Here is a 16,224-nt window from a genome sequence, read left to right on the forward strand (position 1 = left end):
GTGGTTTGCTCTCTATTAGCCAAGGTGGTTTAGCTCAATTTTTCCTCAGCACCAGGCAGCTGTGTGGGTCTTTTCCCACCCTCCCCCCCCCAAAAAAAGAAATCACGCCCTTTGCAGACAAAGCCTAATAAAACATAAATGATCAGAGCGTAACTAACCCCACGGGCCAGAAGGAGAATAGCCTAAGCATTTAAAAAAAAAAAAAGGTTGAAGCACACAAAACCAGCTCCTGGCAAATGCAAGACTGAGGAGGAAGGCATCCCCACCATCATCCTGGTGGTGGAGAACCCCCGCCCCAGGCAGGGTGCTGCAGGGTGCGCGGCGGGGCAGGCACATCGCTTGTGTTGCATTACTAATAACCTAAGTCGGGTGATTGGGGTTATTGCTGTGGTTGGCCTAAAGGCAAGTGGTTGATGCACCTTCGAAGCATTAATTAGACGAAAACTCCAAGGTGATTCCTGGATCCGTACGTAACGCACGTCCTTGCGGGTGCCCACGCATGACCCTACGTTTGTATCCCCCCGCAGCTACGCGGGCACCGGCCACCCGGCTCTGTGGGAAATGCTTAGCGATCCCTTCTTGCCCAGACCAAGACCCTGGGTGATAAAGCATGCTTTGCTCTGTGGTGTTACCCTTTCCAAAGGAGTCTCAGCCCCCCCCACCTAACCACACTGCATCAGCTCTCCCCCCTTCCCCTGCACCTCAATCATAAAGGTGAAGGGCAACGCCCCCCCTCCCCCGAAAAGGGGGCTTGAGCCAGAAGGGAGCGCAGGAAGAAATTATTGGTCGTGAGAAAGGGAGAAGGCAAAACTTGCCATGGAGATGTATTTGATCTGGTTTGGGGTGGTTTTTTTTTGAGAGCTTCACTTTTACTCTTTCCCAGTGAGGGCACATCTGGGGGGGCTGCGGCCAGTTCTGGGCCCCCCAGTCCAAGAAGGGCAGGGAACTGCTGGAGAGAGGCCAGCGCAGAGCTGCCAAGGGGATCAGGGGCTGGAGCATCTCCCTTGGGAGGAAAGGCTGAGAGACCTGGGCTTGTTCAGCCTGGAGAAGAGAAGGCTGAGGGGGGATCTCATCAGTGCCTATAAATATCTGAAGGGTGGGTGTCAGGGGGCCGGGGCCGGGCTCTTTTCAGTGGTGCCCAACGCCAGGCCAAGGGGCCACGGGCACAAGCTGGAACACGGGAAGTTCCCCCTGAACATGAGGACAAACCCCTTCCCTGTGCGGGTGCCAGAGCAGGGGCACAGGCTGCCCAGAGAGGCTGTGGGGTCCCTTCCCTGGAGACATTCACCCCCCGCCTGGACGCGGTCCTGTGCCCCAGCTCTGGGGGTGCCTGCTCATGCAGGGGGTGGGACGGGGTGAGCTCCAGGGGTCCCTGCCAACCCCCTCCGTTCTGTGATTCTGTGACTTCTCCACACCTCCCCAAGCCCCAGAGCAGGGCGCAGGGCTGCACATACACCCTGGGCACGCATGCGCGCACACACATGCACACACTGCTTTATTATATATATTTTTTTTCTTAGCAAAAAAATAAAAATTTATTGTCCTCTAAAAAAAAAAAATCCATCCTGCCCTTGGAAACTGTGACACAGATTGAGTTCTTTCCAGCCCCACATGCAAATTCACTCTGCCAAGAAAAGAGTCTAAACCAGGTTTCCGACAGCCAAAACACATATTTACAGAGTACGAGAGAACGACAGCTGAAATCACAGTTCTATACATGGAATCAACAACACGTTTTACGCACCACCGATCACCATTCTGCCAACTTCTACACGGACTGGGGCGCTTCTGCCCAGTGCCCTTCCTCCCGGGGAAAGCGGGGAAGAGACTGGTCAAGAATTGCCACCAGAAATACTGCAGTGTGTATTATTATTTTTTTTTTTTAAACATATACTGTATTTATTTCATTTTAACATTGGAAGCTACGGAGTGGGGAAGCCCCAGAAATCTCTCCGATGCAGTCACTACTTTGCAGGAATACTTCACCTTTAAAATACTAGGTTTTACATCAGTAACACATATTTTGCTGTTGGCCATCACTCCCAGGATTATTATAATTCTGGAGGAAAACACTGGTAATATCCTTCCTTCTCAGATGGGGGGAAAAGGAGAAAGAGAGGACGTTCAGAGGCTGGTGGAACAGCAATGAGTTACTGAGTCCGTTCAGCATTACGGGCTTCCTCCCAGCGTAAGGACTTCTCTCCACGGTCTCAGCTGCACAAGCCTTGCAAGCGGCTCAGGTTCAGCTTCAGAGATGTACAGAGCGTATAAAACCCTTCGGCAGGGGAGCGGCCGCAGCGACTCCCCTTCAGGGGAGGTCTGCTTAAGGAAAATGTTGTGCTCCAGCTGAGCGCTTCCCCCCGTCCCTCCCGCGCCACAGCTGGCACGCCGCTCCCGTATCTACGGCCGGAGATGATCTAAAAGTGGTCCTGTTAGCCCAAAGCGATGCCAAAATTCTTCAGCTCCTGGCTATCGTCTACAGCTCTAGCCTTGCTTTCCGATATCTACCTACCCAGGACAGTGTTGTCTTAAGCCATCTGCTTCTACATTGTTTTTCCATAATAATGTAAAAGTTTATTGACCTTCGAGATACTGTGGTTTCACAACACAGCTGAGACTCCCCTTCCCCCAGCTCTTAGCTCGGAAGCGTCCGACCTGCACCATTAGTCACCAAGGTCAACACTTCCTAAGCTCCCAGAGATTTGGGGAGGAAAACGTCATTGTCCAATAAGGAGTCTGTGCGGAGAGGCAGGGCCCGGGCGCGTTCCCGGCTGTTACCCAACAGCCGGCCGGGCTGCTCACCCAGAAGCCTTGCGGACCAAAAACTTCGTTTTGAAGCATGACTCGGCCAAAAAAGCCCCCAAAACCTGACGTGTTACTGCGCGTCCTGTAAAAGGGAGCTCCTGCTTCAGAAGGAAGCGTGACAGTACATCACAGGGGCTGTACATCTTAGCACCGGGTTTATTTCAGCAAGACTCTTTTTTACACGACGCAGAAGCCGACCATAGGCTCTCGAGCAGCGCTGCAATTACGGCTTGTCCGTCCTTCCTGCCTGGGGCGGGTCAGAAATGCCCCCCTTCGCCCCTGCTCTCACCTCGCTCCGTTATGCGACAATTTCATAAGTGGCCCCCCAAAATATTCACAAAATACGCAAAGATGAAGTTCTCTCTTCCATCTGATGCTTAAGAACATAATTCACATTTCAGATATTTTTTTTTTCCTAAAGCAGCAAACAAATTAATAGAAACCTAAATTTAGGAAGCGTTTCTTGAAGAACCAGAGGAAAGCGAGAAACAGCCTATGTGCTTGTGCAAAGGGAGTGCTGAGATACGCTGGGGTGGGGGCGCGGGAAGGGGCTAGTGCTGATCCCTTCAGGCTGTTCCGCCACGAGTGCAGTGTGGCAACGGAAAGTTAGAATTTAAGGGCCACAAAGGGATGAAGTTTTGAATTCTTTGGTCCTTCAGTATAAGTTTTAAAACAGAGAAACTGTTTTACTCAAAAGGGAAAACAAAAACATGTTTTCTCTGGCCTGGAATTTTCAATTTTCCTTGTACCCCCCTGCCTAAACCACGTGCCCCCAGGGAAACGCCCTAGAGCCCAGAGCCCCGCGCGTGGCCGCGACCGCACGGCCGCGGGGCAGCCGGAGCTGCCGCCGGCGGGCAGGTTTTGGCGGAAGAGAAGGGACAGAGGGAAGAGCGCCTGAGGGAATCAGCTGCAGTCACGGAGCCGGGCGCCGGGCAGCGCTGAGGCAGGAGGGCTGGCCAAAGGCAGCGCCACCCTGCCCAGAGCCCAGGGAGGCGGGAGAGCCCACAAACCACCACGCTAATCCACGGTAACTTACAAACCAGTAGCCAAAAGCGGCTGATCAGCTCTGGTTCTTATAAATATTAAAGACCTGATTCAAGAGTTTATTTCCTATGATTTAAGTTAGTTACAAAAACTTTTTAGTAGATTTTAATCTTAGCTGGGCTTTTTACCTTTTTCCCCTGCTTTTTTTGTTTATTTTATTTTTTTTTTAAAAAAAGAAATGTTCACGTATTTTAATAAAAGGTCTTCCCTTAAGAACAGACCAAGGCAGATGTGCTGCCCCATGGCACAGACATTCAAAGGCTATAACCAAACAACATAGCCACAATAGTCACTCAACAGTGTCTCTCCATAAAAAAAACAAATTTAAAAAACTGATGCTAGTTACAATAAAATACACATGGAAAAAAAAAAAGCATTTTTACCAAAAAACCCCAAAACAAGTTAATGGGAAAAACATAAAAAAAGAACTACACAGAGCTGCACTTACGAGATCATCTGGGAATGCATATTAACCCCTTCCATGTAAAGGAAAGGTGGAATTATGGAAGCAAACCTAATTATGTCTTTGCATTAAATATGAAGCTTTCTGAGAGGCTCCGGTAAAAACTCAGTTTTCCTACAACAGTGGGCTGCCGGAGGTTCCAGTGCTTTTCCAGGTCAGGGAGGGTAGCACAGGCAGCCTCCCCGTGCAAAATAAAAAGGTTTAGTCAACCGAGTGGCCTTTTGGTTGAGATCCCAGCAGGTTACTGCAATCCACCTGATGTAAAAATCCAATGGACACACCGGTAAAGAAAGTCACAGGAAAGCTCAGCTACCGGGCAGGTCTAAGCTGGCGTCTCTTTCTCACGCTGGACTTTCCCTGTCACCACGGGCACACACGATCTCTAGCGTGGGGGCTACTGGACCCCGCAGCCCACAGACCATCCTTGAGGTGCTGACACAGACAACGGCGACTGTTCAACACAAGTGGCCTCAGACTACCTGGAATTGCTTCACGCATTCCAGCGGTGACTGTGAATCAGGTCCCTGTGGCTAAAACAGAATTAATCTGGCCTGACACAGTGAAAAGTCTCTAGACAGCCACCAAAGGAGTGCCTGGAGAGAACTAACCTCTGCATCCGTATTTCTTTCATAAAGGGCTTTAGCTGACACGAGGGCAATACTCTAAGGCTGCTCAGGCCTGGAACGCATTAGCTGTACCAGCAATGAACACTAGTCACTGAATTCTGGGGCTCGGCTTGCTCTAGGTCCAATACTTTTTTTTTTTTTTTCTCTCTTTTCTTCTTTTCATACAAATATACAAAGAGCGTAAAAAAAATTTAAAAAGCGAACTTTGCTGATTAAATGACAGACAAAGTTCCTGCACATTCAGAGATCGGCAACGTGAGGCCCACCAGGCAGGCACCCAGCGGAGCTTCCATCAGGGAGGACGGCTTTAACCAAGCTGGGTCAGCGAAAGAGCAGGGAGACCGAAGACATGAACAAGTCATTTCAATCCACCTCGATCCTCCCCGTGATCTCAACTCTTCCTCTGGAAAGCACGTGGAAGCCCCTCTTGCCCACTCTAAATCCTTCTGGAAATAGTCAAAAATTTGTTATCACCTAAATAGAAAAGAGGAGAAACACAGACTCTTTGCAAATGGCCCTTTGATCTGTATTAAAACAGCTCTCAAAGTTCCTCAAGAGTTAGAATTAGTGGGGCACGGGTGAGGGGCAGTTTAGATACGGGATGTAAAATATTAAAAAGTGCTCTGCAACTAATTTTTGTTTTATGTGTGTATGTGTGTGCGTGTGCATATATATACATACACAGACATGCACATACACACACATATATACATATATATATATACACATACATATATATATGTACACATACATATATATGTACGTATGTATAAAGTTAAAAAGTTCTATACGATATGATTGGAACAAGCGTCCTTGGAAGGTCACGACTGGAGAGAGTGGGGCCTGTTGGGATGGCAGATGGGGCACTCGCCCTCCTCGGCGCACGTTTCACACAGCACTGCGTGTTGGCACGGTAACACCACCCGGTTCTCCTCCTGACACTTAAGGCATTTCACTGACTGCATCTGAAATACCGCCTGCAAGAGAGGGGGACAGGGCAAAACGTAAGTATCGAAGCCACAAAGCAAAGGGGCTCCCGTCCTGTGCTCGGCAGTTTGGGGAACAGCAAGGAGGCAGCAGGGGAAGGGCGTGCGGCTGTCCGCCCGTTCGTCCTCTGAAGCAAAAGCAAAGCAGCACAGCATGATGTCTTTTAGGACCTTTAGGATCAACAGAGCAGCTTTGGTTGACTTAAACTCTGTACTTTAGGCACAAAAAAGAGGTATTTTCCTGTAAGCTGGCTAAAACTCACTTTGGCTACATCCACACGGAACTGCTTTGATAGGCTGCTGATTTCTGGCTGTATTAAAGAAAAGGGAAAAAAGCTGCGACCCGTAGGAGCAGAGAGCAAGGCCCTGCCCGGAAAATCCCTGGCACTCACCTTATCGACTTTCTCCAGGTTTGCCCGCAGCTGTTTCTGAAGGGTGTAAAGCGAAGAGAGTGAGAGCGTTTCCAGGTCGGAGAAGGAGCGCAGAAACTGAGGGTCCTGGCCTGTGTGGATCCTTTCCAGCTCCTCCTGCAGTTTCTTCACTTGCAGCTCCAAGGCTTCCCTCTGCTCCCGGGCCAGTTCACATTCCATGTTAGCTGTGTTGGCGCGATCATTTGCTTCCTCTGCTTCCTTTTTCCAAGCATCACAAGCCTACGGGTTCCGACAAAGAGGGTAAAAGAAGCAGTCTGAAAACTTGGTCAGCCTCCGAGAGAGGCAGAAATACCCATTTCCATACGCTCCTCGCCAGGAAAGTGTCCTGTCCAATCTGCCCCGTTCCCAAGGTCTGAAACTCCCATGGAGCTTTGCTCACTCCAGATACCCGATCTGGTTGGGCTGTGGTTCTTATTTGGCTCACGCCGTTAAGGGGATGAACTTTGCGTACCAGCAAATTGTCATGGATCTGAGGCCACTGGCACGTCTAATAGACTGTCCAGCACTTCGGTGCCTCTGTTATGGCACCTGGCCTTGCACTCCCAGCATCTGAACACATCAGGCACAGTGATTCAGTCCCTCCTTCCATGGGAGAAGAAAGAATAGGAATGCTTGAGAGAACCTGTTTGTAAAACCTACAGCTCTTCCCATCACCTCAATATCTGGAAAGCTCCTGTTGAAAGGCTGACACCCTCCTACTCCTTTACACTGCCTAATCCCTCTTCCCAGGAGTTGCCCACGTACCTGTTTGGCTTGTTTCCAAGACTCTTCCCACTGCTTTATTGTGCCGTTGGCTTCATCCAGTTCTTGCCGTAGCCGTGCCAGCTCCGCAGCACCTGGACCTGACAGAAATGCAGGTGAGGTACTGGGCGAAAAACTCCCCGAAGCAAAGTGTTCCCATATGCTGCTGTTCATCCCATTTAAACCTGTTTCACAGGGAAATAGAGAGGGTTACGTCACAGGTGCTGGCAACTTCCCCATTTCCTCCCTACCCCTGTGAAATCCAGGATTCAAAAAAGTGTACACAGGAAAGAGGAGATCACCTTAAGGATTACTTTCAGTCCCAGGACCCAGGAGTCCGTCACAGAGTGACTTTATATGGGAAGTTTTACACCATTAGGCCTCATCTTTAATGACATAGGGAGGACCCAGGAAACTGAGTGGAGGCAACTTTTAAACCAGGCTGTTTTTAGAAGCATCTGTTTTACAGCAGAGCTGCCTACCAGCTTGCACCCCCCTTCTCACATGAGAGCCTCCTAACTGCTTCCTACCTTCCCACTTTGCTGTGCAGCACAGCCACCAGCATTGGTGAACAGGCCGGTTCCCACAGCCGACCCAGGCCGTGCTTCCCCTCACGTTATACCCCTGGAAGACTTCTGGTTTTGCCTCCTCAGCTTGGTGCTTAGAAAAGGAGTCACTTCCCAGACTGTGAGACTAAAATGGGCCAATGTCACTGCTGTTTGCATATGTAAGGAACAGCACTAACTGGAAAACCCTGTTTATTAACAAGTGGAGGCGATAGGATATACATCAGCTTCATCCCCTTCCGAGTTCTAGTTTAAAGCTAGCCACTGCCACCAGAGGAGACTAACCAACCAACCCTTCCCTATTTTAGCTTGTTCAAACAATTTCTCTTTTCAGGAAGAAATTCAAGGCTTAGGAGACAAAGCAGTAGAAAACCAGTTGTAAACAAAACTGGCTATTCTTCTCAAATTCCAAGGTCTGTACTCTTTTAATAACAAAAATAGTTTTACTTCAAACAAGCACCCACACTTTGCACTCAGGGGAGAACTAGTAGGAAAAGCTCACATCGAGACAGAGCTCCTGAGCGATGTGGACTTGTACGCACACGGCCACGCACCAGTTTGGTTAAAGAGTCATTTTCAGTCCACTGGGTGGGGACATTCCTAAATCCGGCTGCATTTGATAATTCTGATCTTAGAGCAGCCAAACTGACTGTGTCTGCAAGCAAGCCCCAGAGCAAATGCCCTGAGGGCCAACCCGGCACCACTTACGTCCCATTTAGTACCAGCCAACACACGCAGTTACAAAAAATACAGCTGAAAAAAAATCGTAACTTGTCTTCACCTAAGGCTTAGGTGCATTAACAAGTCATCGAGCAGAGCAACAAGGGCTCAAGCCACTTACCATCGATCTTTCTCAGCTGCTCTGAAGCATGCTCTGTTGAGAGCAGGAAGTTTTAATGGAACCTCAACTCCCATTTTGTTTTTAAAGCTCCAGTTTTCTTGAAAGGGAATCTAGCAGCAAGCAGGATGCTGGCAAGCCACAAATTCTGCCATAATGCTGACCAAGCTTATCCTGTTGTTTCTTTTTACTCTCTCCACCTGCCGTTCTCATCTCACATCTGAAGTAGTAAGCCCCTTTGGTCAGGAACGCCTTCGCCACACGTTTTGCATCTAGCACAGTGGGAACCAGCCCAGGACTAGGTATTTTTAACTCAGATGCAATACAAATAAGTAATAGCTACGCACACTACACACTAACTTAAGTGCATTCAGCAAGTCACGTGCAATAGCTAGAGTCCAGATTCCCAACTGCTAGGTTACTATTTAAATATCCTATCAAAACCTCAGCAAAAATGATTTTGTTGTATTACAGAAAAATAACTCTTTTTCTTAAAAATCAAGTAGTTACATGCATTTGTGAATTTCCTGCATTTCTTTGGGGTTTTTTATTTGTATAATTACATAGTTAATACAAATGTGACTGCTTAACTTGTTTCTTCTGAAATTAAAAGCAGGCCTTAACAGGAGGTTTTCCTTTTCTTACTGAAATGGGGACGAAAAGCCAGCCTCAACACTAATTAATAGCAGAGGTACCCTCTGATGTCTCTTTTCTTATTACAGTAATCGTAAAAGCTCTGAGAGCCAAACAAATAGCAATCACAAGGCATGGAAGCATGGTTTCGGCCTATGCAAACAAGGGATGCAGTTACACAGATAAGTGCACACACAGATAGATTACAAAAGCACGTAATCATTTCATTAAGCTGAATATTAAAGATTAAAGTGTATCTCAAATTTGAAGAAGCATGTATGTCTAGTATCAATAGAGAGAACTATTATTTACTAACAGAAATCAGCAGAGCTCGTGTCACTGCAGCCTTTCAAACAGTTTTATTTCTCAAGGCAACCCTGCATCTTGATGATAAAATAGATTTGGCCCCTCAGTTCCCAGTCCCGCCTGGTACAGCTGAAGCTCCAAAGCAGTTTCTCATCCCTTCAGAGTCCCTCCTACAGGAAACAGATCCTCAGGGCAGCAGGGGGGGAAGGGAGCAAAGAGGACAAAGCTGGAACACTAGCTTTTTGCAAAGTCCACACTGCAAAACTGCGTGCAGAGTGGCGCACAGGAGGAAAAAAGTACAATGACCTGAGTCTGCCCTGGAGCTCCCAGAAGGCAATCTGGCCTACAAGCAGTCCCAAGGGCAAACTGCAGCCTCCACCCTAGCTAAGCAAAGCTGAGGACCCAACTCGGAGTTTCTAGTGAAGTGACGTCTCGGCACAGCACTGCTGGCAGGAAAAGGCATAGCTCTGTCCCCTGAAAGGCATCATCAGAGCAAGTCACTTAACCTGTCTCTTTCGCAGCCCAGAAACATAGGAAGTAGAGGGAATTGCTCCCTTGTTGACAAGGTATTGGCTGATTTTTGGTAAAGCAGCTTCTAGAACTGTTGCTGTTCTCATGGGAAGAAGAGATATAAATGGCAGCAGTGAAATAATACATTAAAATTAAAGCTAACTTAAAAGAAAATACTTACATGGCACAGAGAGGCATGTACATGGGACACACACACTGTGCATTTACCTAATGATCCATGAGAAGCTGATGTCCCCAGGAACGTGCTTTCTGATTGGCTTAAGTGTCCCTGGGGCTGATGGAGGAAATGCGATGAGAGGCTGACCGGTGGAGAAGGAGAGGCAGAGTGAAAAGAGGCAGAGCTTCCAAGGGACCCGGGGATATTTACAGGAGCAGAACTTTGCAGCAAACTCCCACCTGGACAAAGAACACACAGAGAGGATGGCTATGTATGACCATGAAGTATGGGCCAGAGCACAGTGCAGGAGTTCAGAGCAGAAGGCGTTAGCTTCCCTCTCTCCTTCCTAAGCCCCTCGGGATTCCCTCCGCTTCTCATCAGTTTCATTCCCCTCTTAGCCTTTAAGAAGAGCACTGAAGCTGCTGTCCCGTCAACCATGTAGGTTAAGACCCTCAGTTCAGCAGACTACTCTTTCATCGGCCAAAGCAACAAAAGGTTTTCTCAGCAGAGTTCAATCCCTATCAGTCCAGAGAAGATGAATTTGGTATCTGGTGAAATACTTTGTAATGAAAAATTCACCTCTAAAACATGTGCCTCTTCCTTTAATACTTCCAAACAACCCGGAGTGAGAAGATTATCAAGCTGGGTCAGGTCACGATCTTACCCGCTAAAAATCAGTGACTAGCTTTAGTCACTTTAGACATACTTGAGTGCCTGGATCTATCAGTAATTAAAAAAAAAAAAAAACAAACAAAATAAACAAAAGCCCAGCCTCCAAAGACATCACACTTCCCTTCCACAAGACGTCATTCTGTCGGCCACACACAGACTGAGGGAGATCTCAGCCCTGCTCCCCACTGTCTCCTCATCTCCCTTCTTACATCACCAGGTAACACCGAGACCTGACGTGAACGGAGGGGAAAGTAGTGTGGAGGATCTCTAAGCCACTGCAGAAGGGTAGTGGCAGAAGCAGGTCTGTCAGCAGGCACGCACAGTAAACTCCCTGACCAGGCTCTTATCTTTGGCAGGGAAGTGGAAACGATGCTCTTTAGGGTTTCTCCCACAGGCCCTTTCCCACCTCAGCACAGCTCCAGGCAGCATAGTTCCCCTTGGAAACCCTCAGACCACCAAAGTTTGCTCTCATTCGAAACCTGTCTTACACAGCAAGGGTAGCCAGAAACTACAACCACTTCCAAAAAGCTATGAGACGTTTGGTTTTTCCCTGGACGCTCATTAGAGACAGGTAGAAGCGGCCTTAGCCCACCGCCACGTATTAAAATGAGACAGACGCTACAGGAATCAAATCAGCAGATCATGATGACACTCTGTGACAGACAGACAGCATTACCAGGTCAGTAAGTTTCCTGTTACTGCTAGGGAGAGGTTTCTGCTTAAGATGCAAATAGTTATACTTTGGCCTGTTTTTAAAGGTATCAGATGGCTTCTAGAGTCTACTTACACACTAAGGAAGAAAAAAAAAAAAACAAAAGAGAGAAAGAAAAATAATCAAGCAAGTCCCATTCAGTCTCAAGAAACATCCCAAAGACACCTGGGCCCAATGGCAAGAACTCAGCTCTGCTAGTCAATGAGGGCAAGCTTTGACTTCAAAGGTGCTCAGCGGTTGCCAGAGTTTGTTATAATTGCTGTTTTAACCAATGGTATTTTGGGACTGGTTTTAGAGCTTTGTTGAGCTGGCTCCACTGAGGTGACTGGGCAACACTGCTTGGCAGAAGATAAAGAAAGCTCTGTTGCTTTCATGTACCTATCATGATGCCACTCGTGTGGGGCACTGTGCTGCTGTCAAATGTCTTCTCCAGGGCAGCCACTCCGAATTCATTCAGGTCCAGGTCATCCAAGGCAGACTCTGCCAGACACAGAGGTACCAATTATGTTATAAAGGACCAACAACTTCAAGAGATAGGATGGCCCAAAGAGCCTACATGCAGAGGAGCCTTCGCTCTGTATTTGTCAGCCTGCACAGCCCTACTCTCCGCCCTGTGCAACGCTGCTCTTAACTGGTTTGGCAGAGTGTCATGGGCAGCTTTTCAGTTCCGGTTCTTTTGACTGATCTGATTTCTCTTTGTCTCAAAGCATTCCCAAACTCTATACGAAAAAAAAAAAATGTGATGAAATAACAGCAGTTCCCATAAGTCTTCCCCAAACTGCTCTTTCAAGTCTGTCCCTAATATGCAGTAACACTGGCTTAGGACATGTCTGGGTCTGGCTTGTGCTTCGTCCCTACTTTGCTGAAGAGCCACTCAGAAAAGAAATACCAGTAGAAGGGAACACTTGAAAATAATCTCTGAGGTTCAAAGATGAGGTAAAATAAAGAAAGCTTATGAATGCCTGCAAATCTTGTATCTCTTTAAACGTGCCTCATCACTAATCATGATCAATATAATTCCATCCCACACATACCCACTCATTTCTATTATTAACAAATTAGTGAGATCACCTCAGAAACGTTAGATTTAAAAAAAACTAAAAAACCAAAAACCACCACAACCAGGTGACCAGAAAACCTGTACCTGTCTAAAAGGAGTGGTTCCACTCTCTGGACTCTCCTGTTCTCCTTTTTCTTACAGCCTCCGTCCCACACTCTATGAAGGGCAAGTCCTTGCAACCTACCTGGTGGTAGGCCTTGCTATAAAATTGCCATTTAGAATGTAAGGGGTTGTAGCTGTGGAAAATGCCCCCCTGATTTCCTGCCTACTGCAAGACCTCCTGATCATTTGACAAACCTAAAACTAAGGCCCTTTACACCATCTGACATTCTGAATAAGTGGCTCAGAGGCCTTCTGTTGGTCCCATGGGTGAATTTCATCTGTAATGACCTGCAGAAAACATCAGATGTGTCACAGTCACAGAAAAAGCTTACAGCCTCAGGAATCTGCCAGCACTGACAGATGAAAAATGAGTTCACTGGAACACCCGTGGCTACTCCAAGTCTCATACCTGGTGATCCACGTCTGAGGAAGCCCTATTAGCCTAAGTAAAAAAGGCAGAGTTACCTATGACAGACTCAACGGTGTCACTGGTTGGGTAGAAAGGAAGGGCATTGGCATTCATGCCCGGTATGCTGCTGGTGCCGGCAGGGCTTGGTGGCGTTGCAGCCAGGCTGGAGGTGATACTAGAGGAGATGCTGGATGTCAGTGGGCTCCCCACTGGGAGAATACCCAGTATGTCCTGAAACAAGAATTTTAAAAGGGAGAGAAGGAGGAAATAAAACATCTTTATAGAAGCATCCTTTCAGAAACATGCAGGAATGAGCCAAAGATCAGCAGCAAACCTGTTCCTGCCTGCTTCCAACCTGACAGATGGCTGGTGCTACTGCTGGACTGGGGGTGGGGGAGAGATTAACAGCTTCTCTTTAATTTCTGCCGACTGTTCTCCATTTCCCCGCCCTCCCCCCAGCATTACAAATATCCTTCAGGCTGCCCCAGAATTAACTCCTGTGACCCACAGGTTGCATGCAATCATAGGGATGGGTCACACAATCACTCATACAGACTTAGCTCAGCACACGACTTAGAACTTGATATTAAATTCTCTTCGCCAAATCCTTGAACTTAGATGACTCCAGAGATCCATTCCAGCTCAATTTTCTGTAATTTGGAGACTCACTCCAGCACGGTCCAGGCCTACGTATCTATCCTGAATTCGCACAGGTCTAGCCACGCACAGATAACCCCTCCAGCAAATCATCCCATCTTCATGAAGTAATCCCTCAAGCTGAGCACCCCTAATGGTGTCTGGGCTGTCATTTACTCCCTGCAGAGTTGTCTGGATCCAGAGATTTCCTTGTCTGTGGTAGCGCGAGCCCTGAGCTAGCTTCAGAGCCCTGCTAGCCGTACCGTACCTGTTTGGGCTGTAACAAAGGTTGCTCCTGGCTCCTGTGTTCCAGTGAGTGGGACTTCATTTTCGCTTGCTGCAGTAAAGAAACAGAACAAAAGATAAGCAGAGGGACCAGCAGCAAAATTAAAAATGGCTGACTGCTGGCTTTGGAGAGGCCATGGGAAACAGTCACCTCCTCTCTTACAGCCTGCTCTGGGCACTAGAGAATTCAGAGGGCGGGAGAGCATAGCAAACTGAAAACACTCCAAGTAATTTGCTTTCTTTATAGCAAGACATCACACCTTAGAGTTATGCTAAGACTTGCCACGATTACTTTTGCCTTCAATGCTGCTATAAGTCCTCTGCTAGCACAAAGGACATATTAAGAACCAAGACCAAGAATGAATTATTTTGCCCTATAAATAACCCATCAGCCCTACTAGTATCTAAAAAAAGGGCCAGAAATGGCGGGAGGCACACTATATTTTTAGATTATGTAAACATTTTTCAGCTTTGGGAAAATAAAGTATGTAGATTATGTCTTCCCTCAAACTTCTGCAGCTCCCAGCTAGGATTGCAAAGTGAAATAAAGTAGTAACTAACCCATTTTAAAAGCAGCAGCATCAAAACTGATTTAAAAAAAACCCAAATTCTTCCCCCATCTATTAACACAGAGAGCTCAAAGCTATTAAAACGTAAGTGAGGTCGAGGCTGTCTGGAACTGCAAAACTGCATGAATGCCAACCTATATTTAGAATTCCACTATCCAGCCTAAAAATTCAGCTTAAGGACCTTCCAGTACTATATCCTTAACGGATATCAACCCTCTTGCCTCCCAACATCAGTCAATTCTGAGCTACAGTAACCAGAGCTGGGAAGGAAGCGGCCTCTCGAGCCTGTTGGCGCGGAACGGTCTGTTCTGCAGGCCTTGCTCTGCTCCTCCGGTGCCGCTACACGCGCGAGGCACAGGGACATCAATCACAGCCTCCGGGCACAGAGAGGGAGCACAGAAGTGCTGAGCCAGGGCTACTCCTTTACTCGCTCTCCAACCCCTCCAGTCTGAATCAGAGACATATTCCAGTCACAAAGTCCGCTCGATCATTTTTATCGCAAGTGCAGGCAGCCACCATCTCCGCAGGGGAGGTTCAGGCGTGATGTACCGCAGCAGCGCACGAGACGCCGCGCTGACCTGAGTGATACGCCTCGACTTCCTGGCTTAAACAGTCTTATGAAAAAGATCGATGATTGCTGGAGAGGCATGACATAACCAGACAGGCGAAAGAGCAGCGGAAGAATTCATCTGTTCGTTTTACTTAATTAAATAATTTTCTCTGCTCAACTGTATGCCTGTGGGCAGATGGGGAGGTCAAAGCCTGGCAAACAGGCAGTTGAGATACAGATGCAAAGATCCTTCTGCGGTAGGTGCCATCCTCTCACGCTTCCCTGAACAACATACAGTGCGTTTACATCCAGCAAAACTGCCGCTAAACCGATCACAGGCTTGTTTTCCCTCGTGTGCAATGGACGCGTTACGTCAGCACATCTGTGTGTGTCTGATAACACGCCTGCTAGATTATCCAACACATCCCTACCCTGCTTGACACTCATCTGAACACAAGATGTGCTACGAACAGACATCAGAAGCTGGAGTGAAGGCACATACACAGCCGTACCCCCCCACCGAGAGGCTTCCTGCCAGCGTAGCTAGCTGGCTCTGGTGCAGTTCGGTCTTACTGGAAGGTTTTTTTTTCTTTGAGGAGGATAAAAATTGAACTCATTTCTAAGCTAGCCTCAATTTCCACTGCCTTGAATTCACATAACACTGGTAAAAAACAGAGCAAACCAATTGCCACCACTAAGCCAGTCTCCTTTAGCTCTGAATAACATTAGAAAGGGTACACATCAAGAAAGAAATTCAAAGGGCAAGCTGAAATTCTCCAGCTCACTCTGTTGCTGTCAGGAAAGAAAACAGGGGACATAAACTACGAGTGAAAGTGCATGTTTTCTGACCAGCATGGAACAAACCTACTGCACTGTGTGTCAGGACTTAGGGACACCTCCTGGTTGTGGCACTCGAGTCCTCCCAGTGCAGCCAGCATTTTCCCAGCTTGCTAAATCTTTCGGGACTCAGGAAAAGTATTTTTAGCTTTAACTGCTGGCTCAGCCTTACCACAAACTATGTGGGACCTATTAACACAGAAGGTGCATTTTTCATTCTAATAAGATAGAAAATATCTGTACTAATTCTACAGAGGGAAAATGA

At 47.6% G+C, this 16,224-nt stretch overlaps 1 protein-coding gene across 9 annotated transcripts in view; it reads right to left on the reverse strand.

Annotated features, from left to right (window-relative positions):
• Nucleotides 1-1,650: 1,650 nt before the first annotated feature.
• Nucleotides 1,651-16,224, reverse strand: part of UNK (unk zinc finger) — a 46,207-nt gene continuing 31,633 nt past the window's right edge. For 5 of the 9 annotated variants that reach the window (XM_075111213.1, XM_075111212.1, XM_075111220.1 and 2 more), the window contains 7 exons: nt 13,987-14,055; nt 13,139-13,313; nt 11,890-11,991; nt 10,178-10,366; nt 7,100-7,281; nt 6,317-6,574; nt 1,651-5,915 (listed from right to left, as the gene is read on the reverse strand). In XM_075111213.1, the coding sequence (XP_074967314.1) occupies nt 5,760-5,915; nt 6,317-6,574; nt 7,100-7,281; nt 10,178-10,366; nt 11,890-11,991; nt 13,139-13,313; nt 13,987-14,055 (1,131 nt within the window). In that variant the 3' untranslated portion in view covers nt 1,651-5,759. The remainder of the gene's footprint in view (nt 5,916-6,316; nt 6,575-7,099; nt 7,282-10,177; nt 10,367-11,889; nt 11,992-13,138; nt 13,314-13,986; nt 14,056-16,224) is intronic. The other 4 variants (XM_075111216.1, XM_075111217.1, XM_075111215.1 and 1 more) reach the window with 3 other exon arrangements.

Source organism: Phalacrocorax aristotelis, chromosome 16 (genome assembly GCF_949628215.1).
Source record: "Phalacrocorax aristotelis chromosome 16, bGulAri2.1, whole genome shotgun sequence".
Taxonomy (NCBI): Eukaryota; Metazoa; Chordata; class Aves; order Suliformes; family Phalacrocoracidae; genus Phalacrocorax; species Phalacrocorax aristotelis.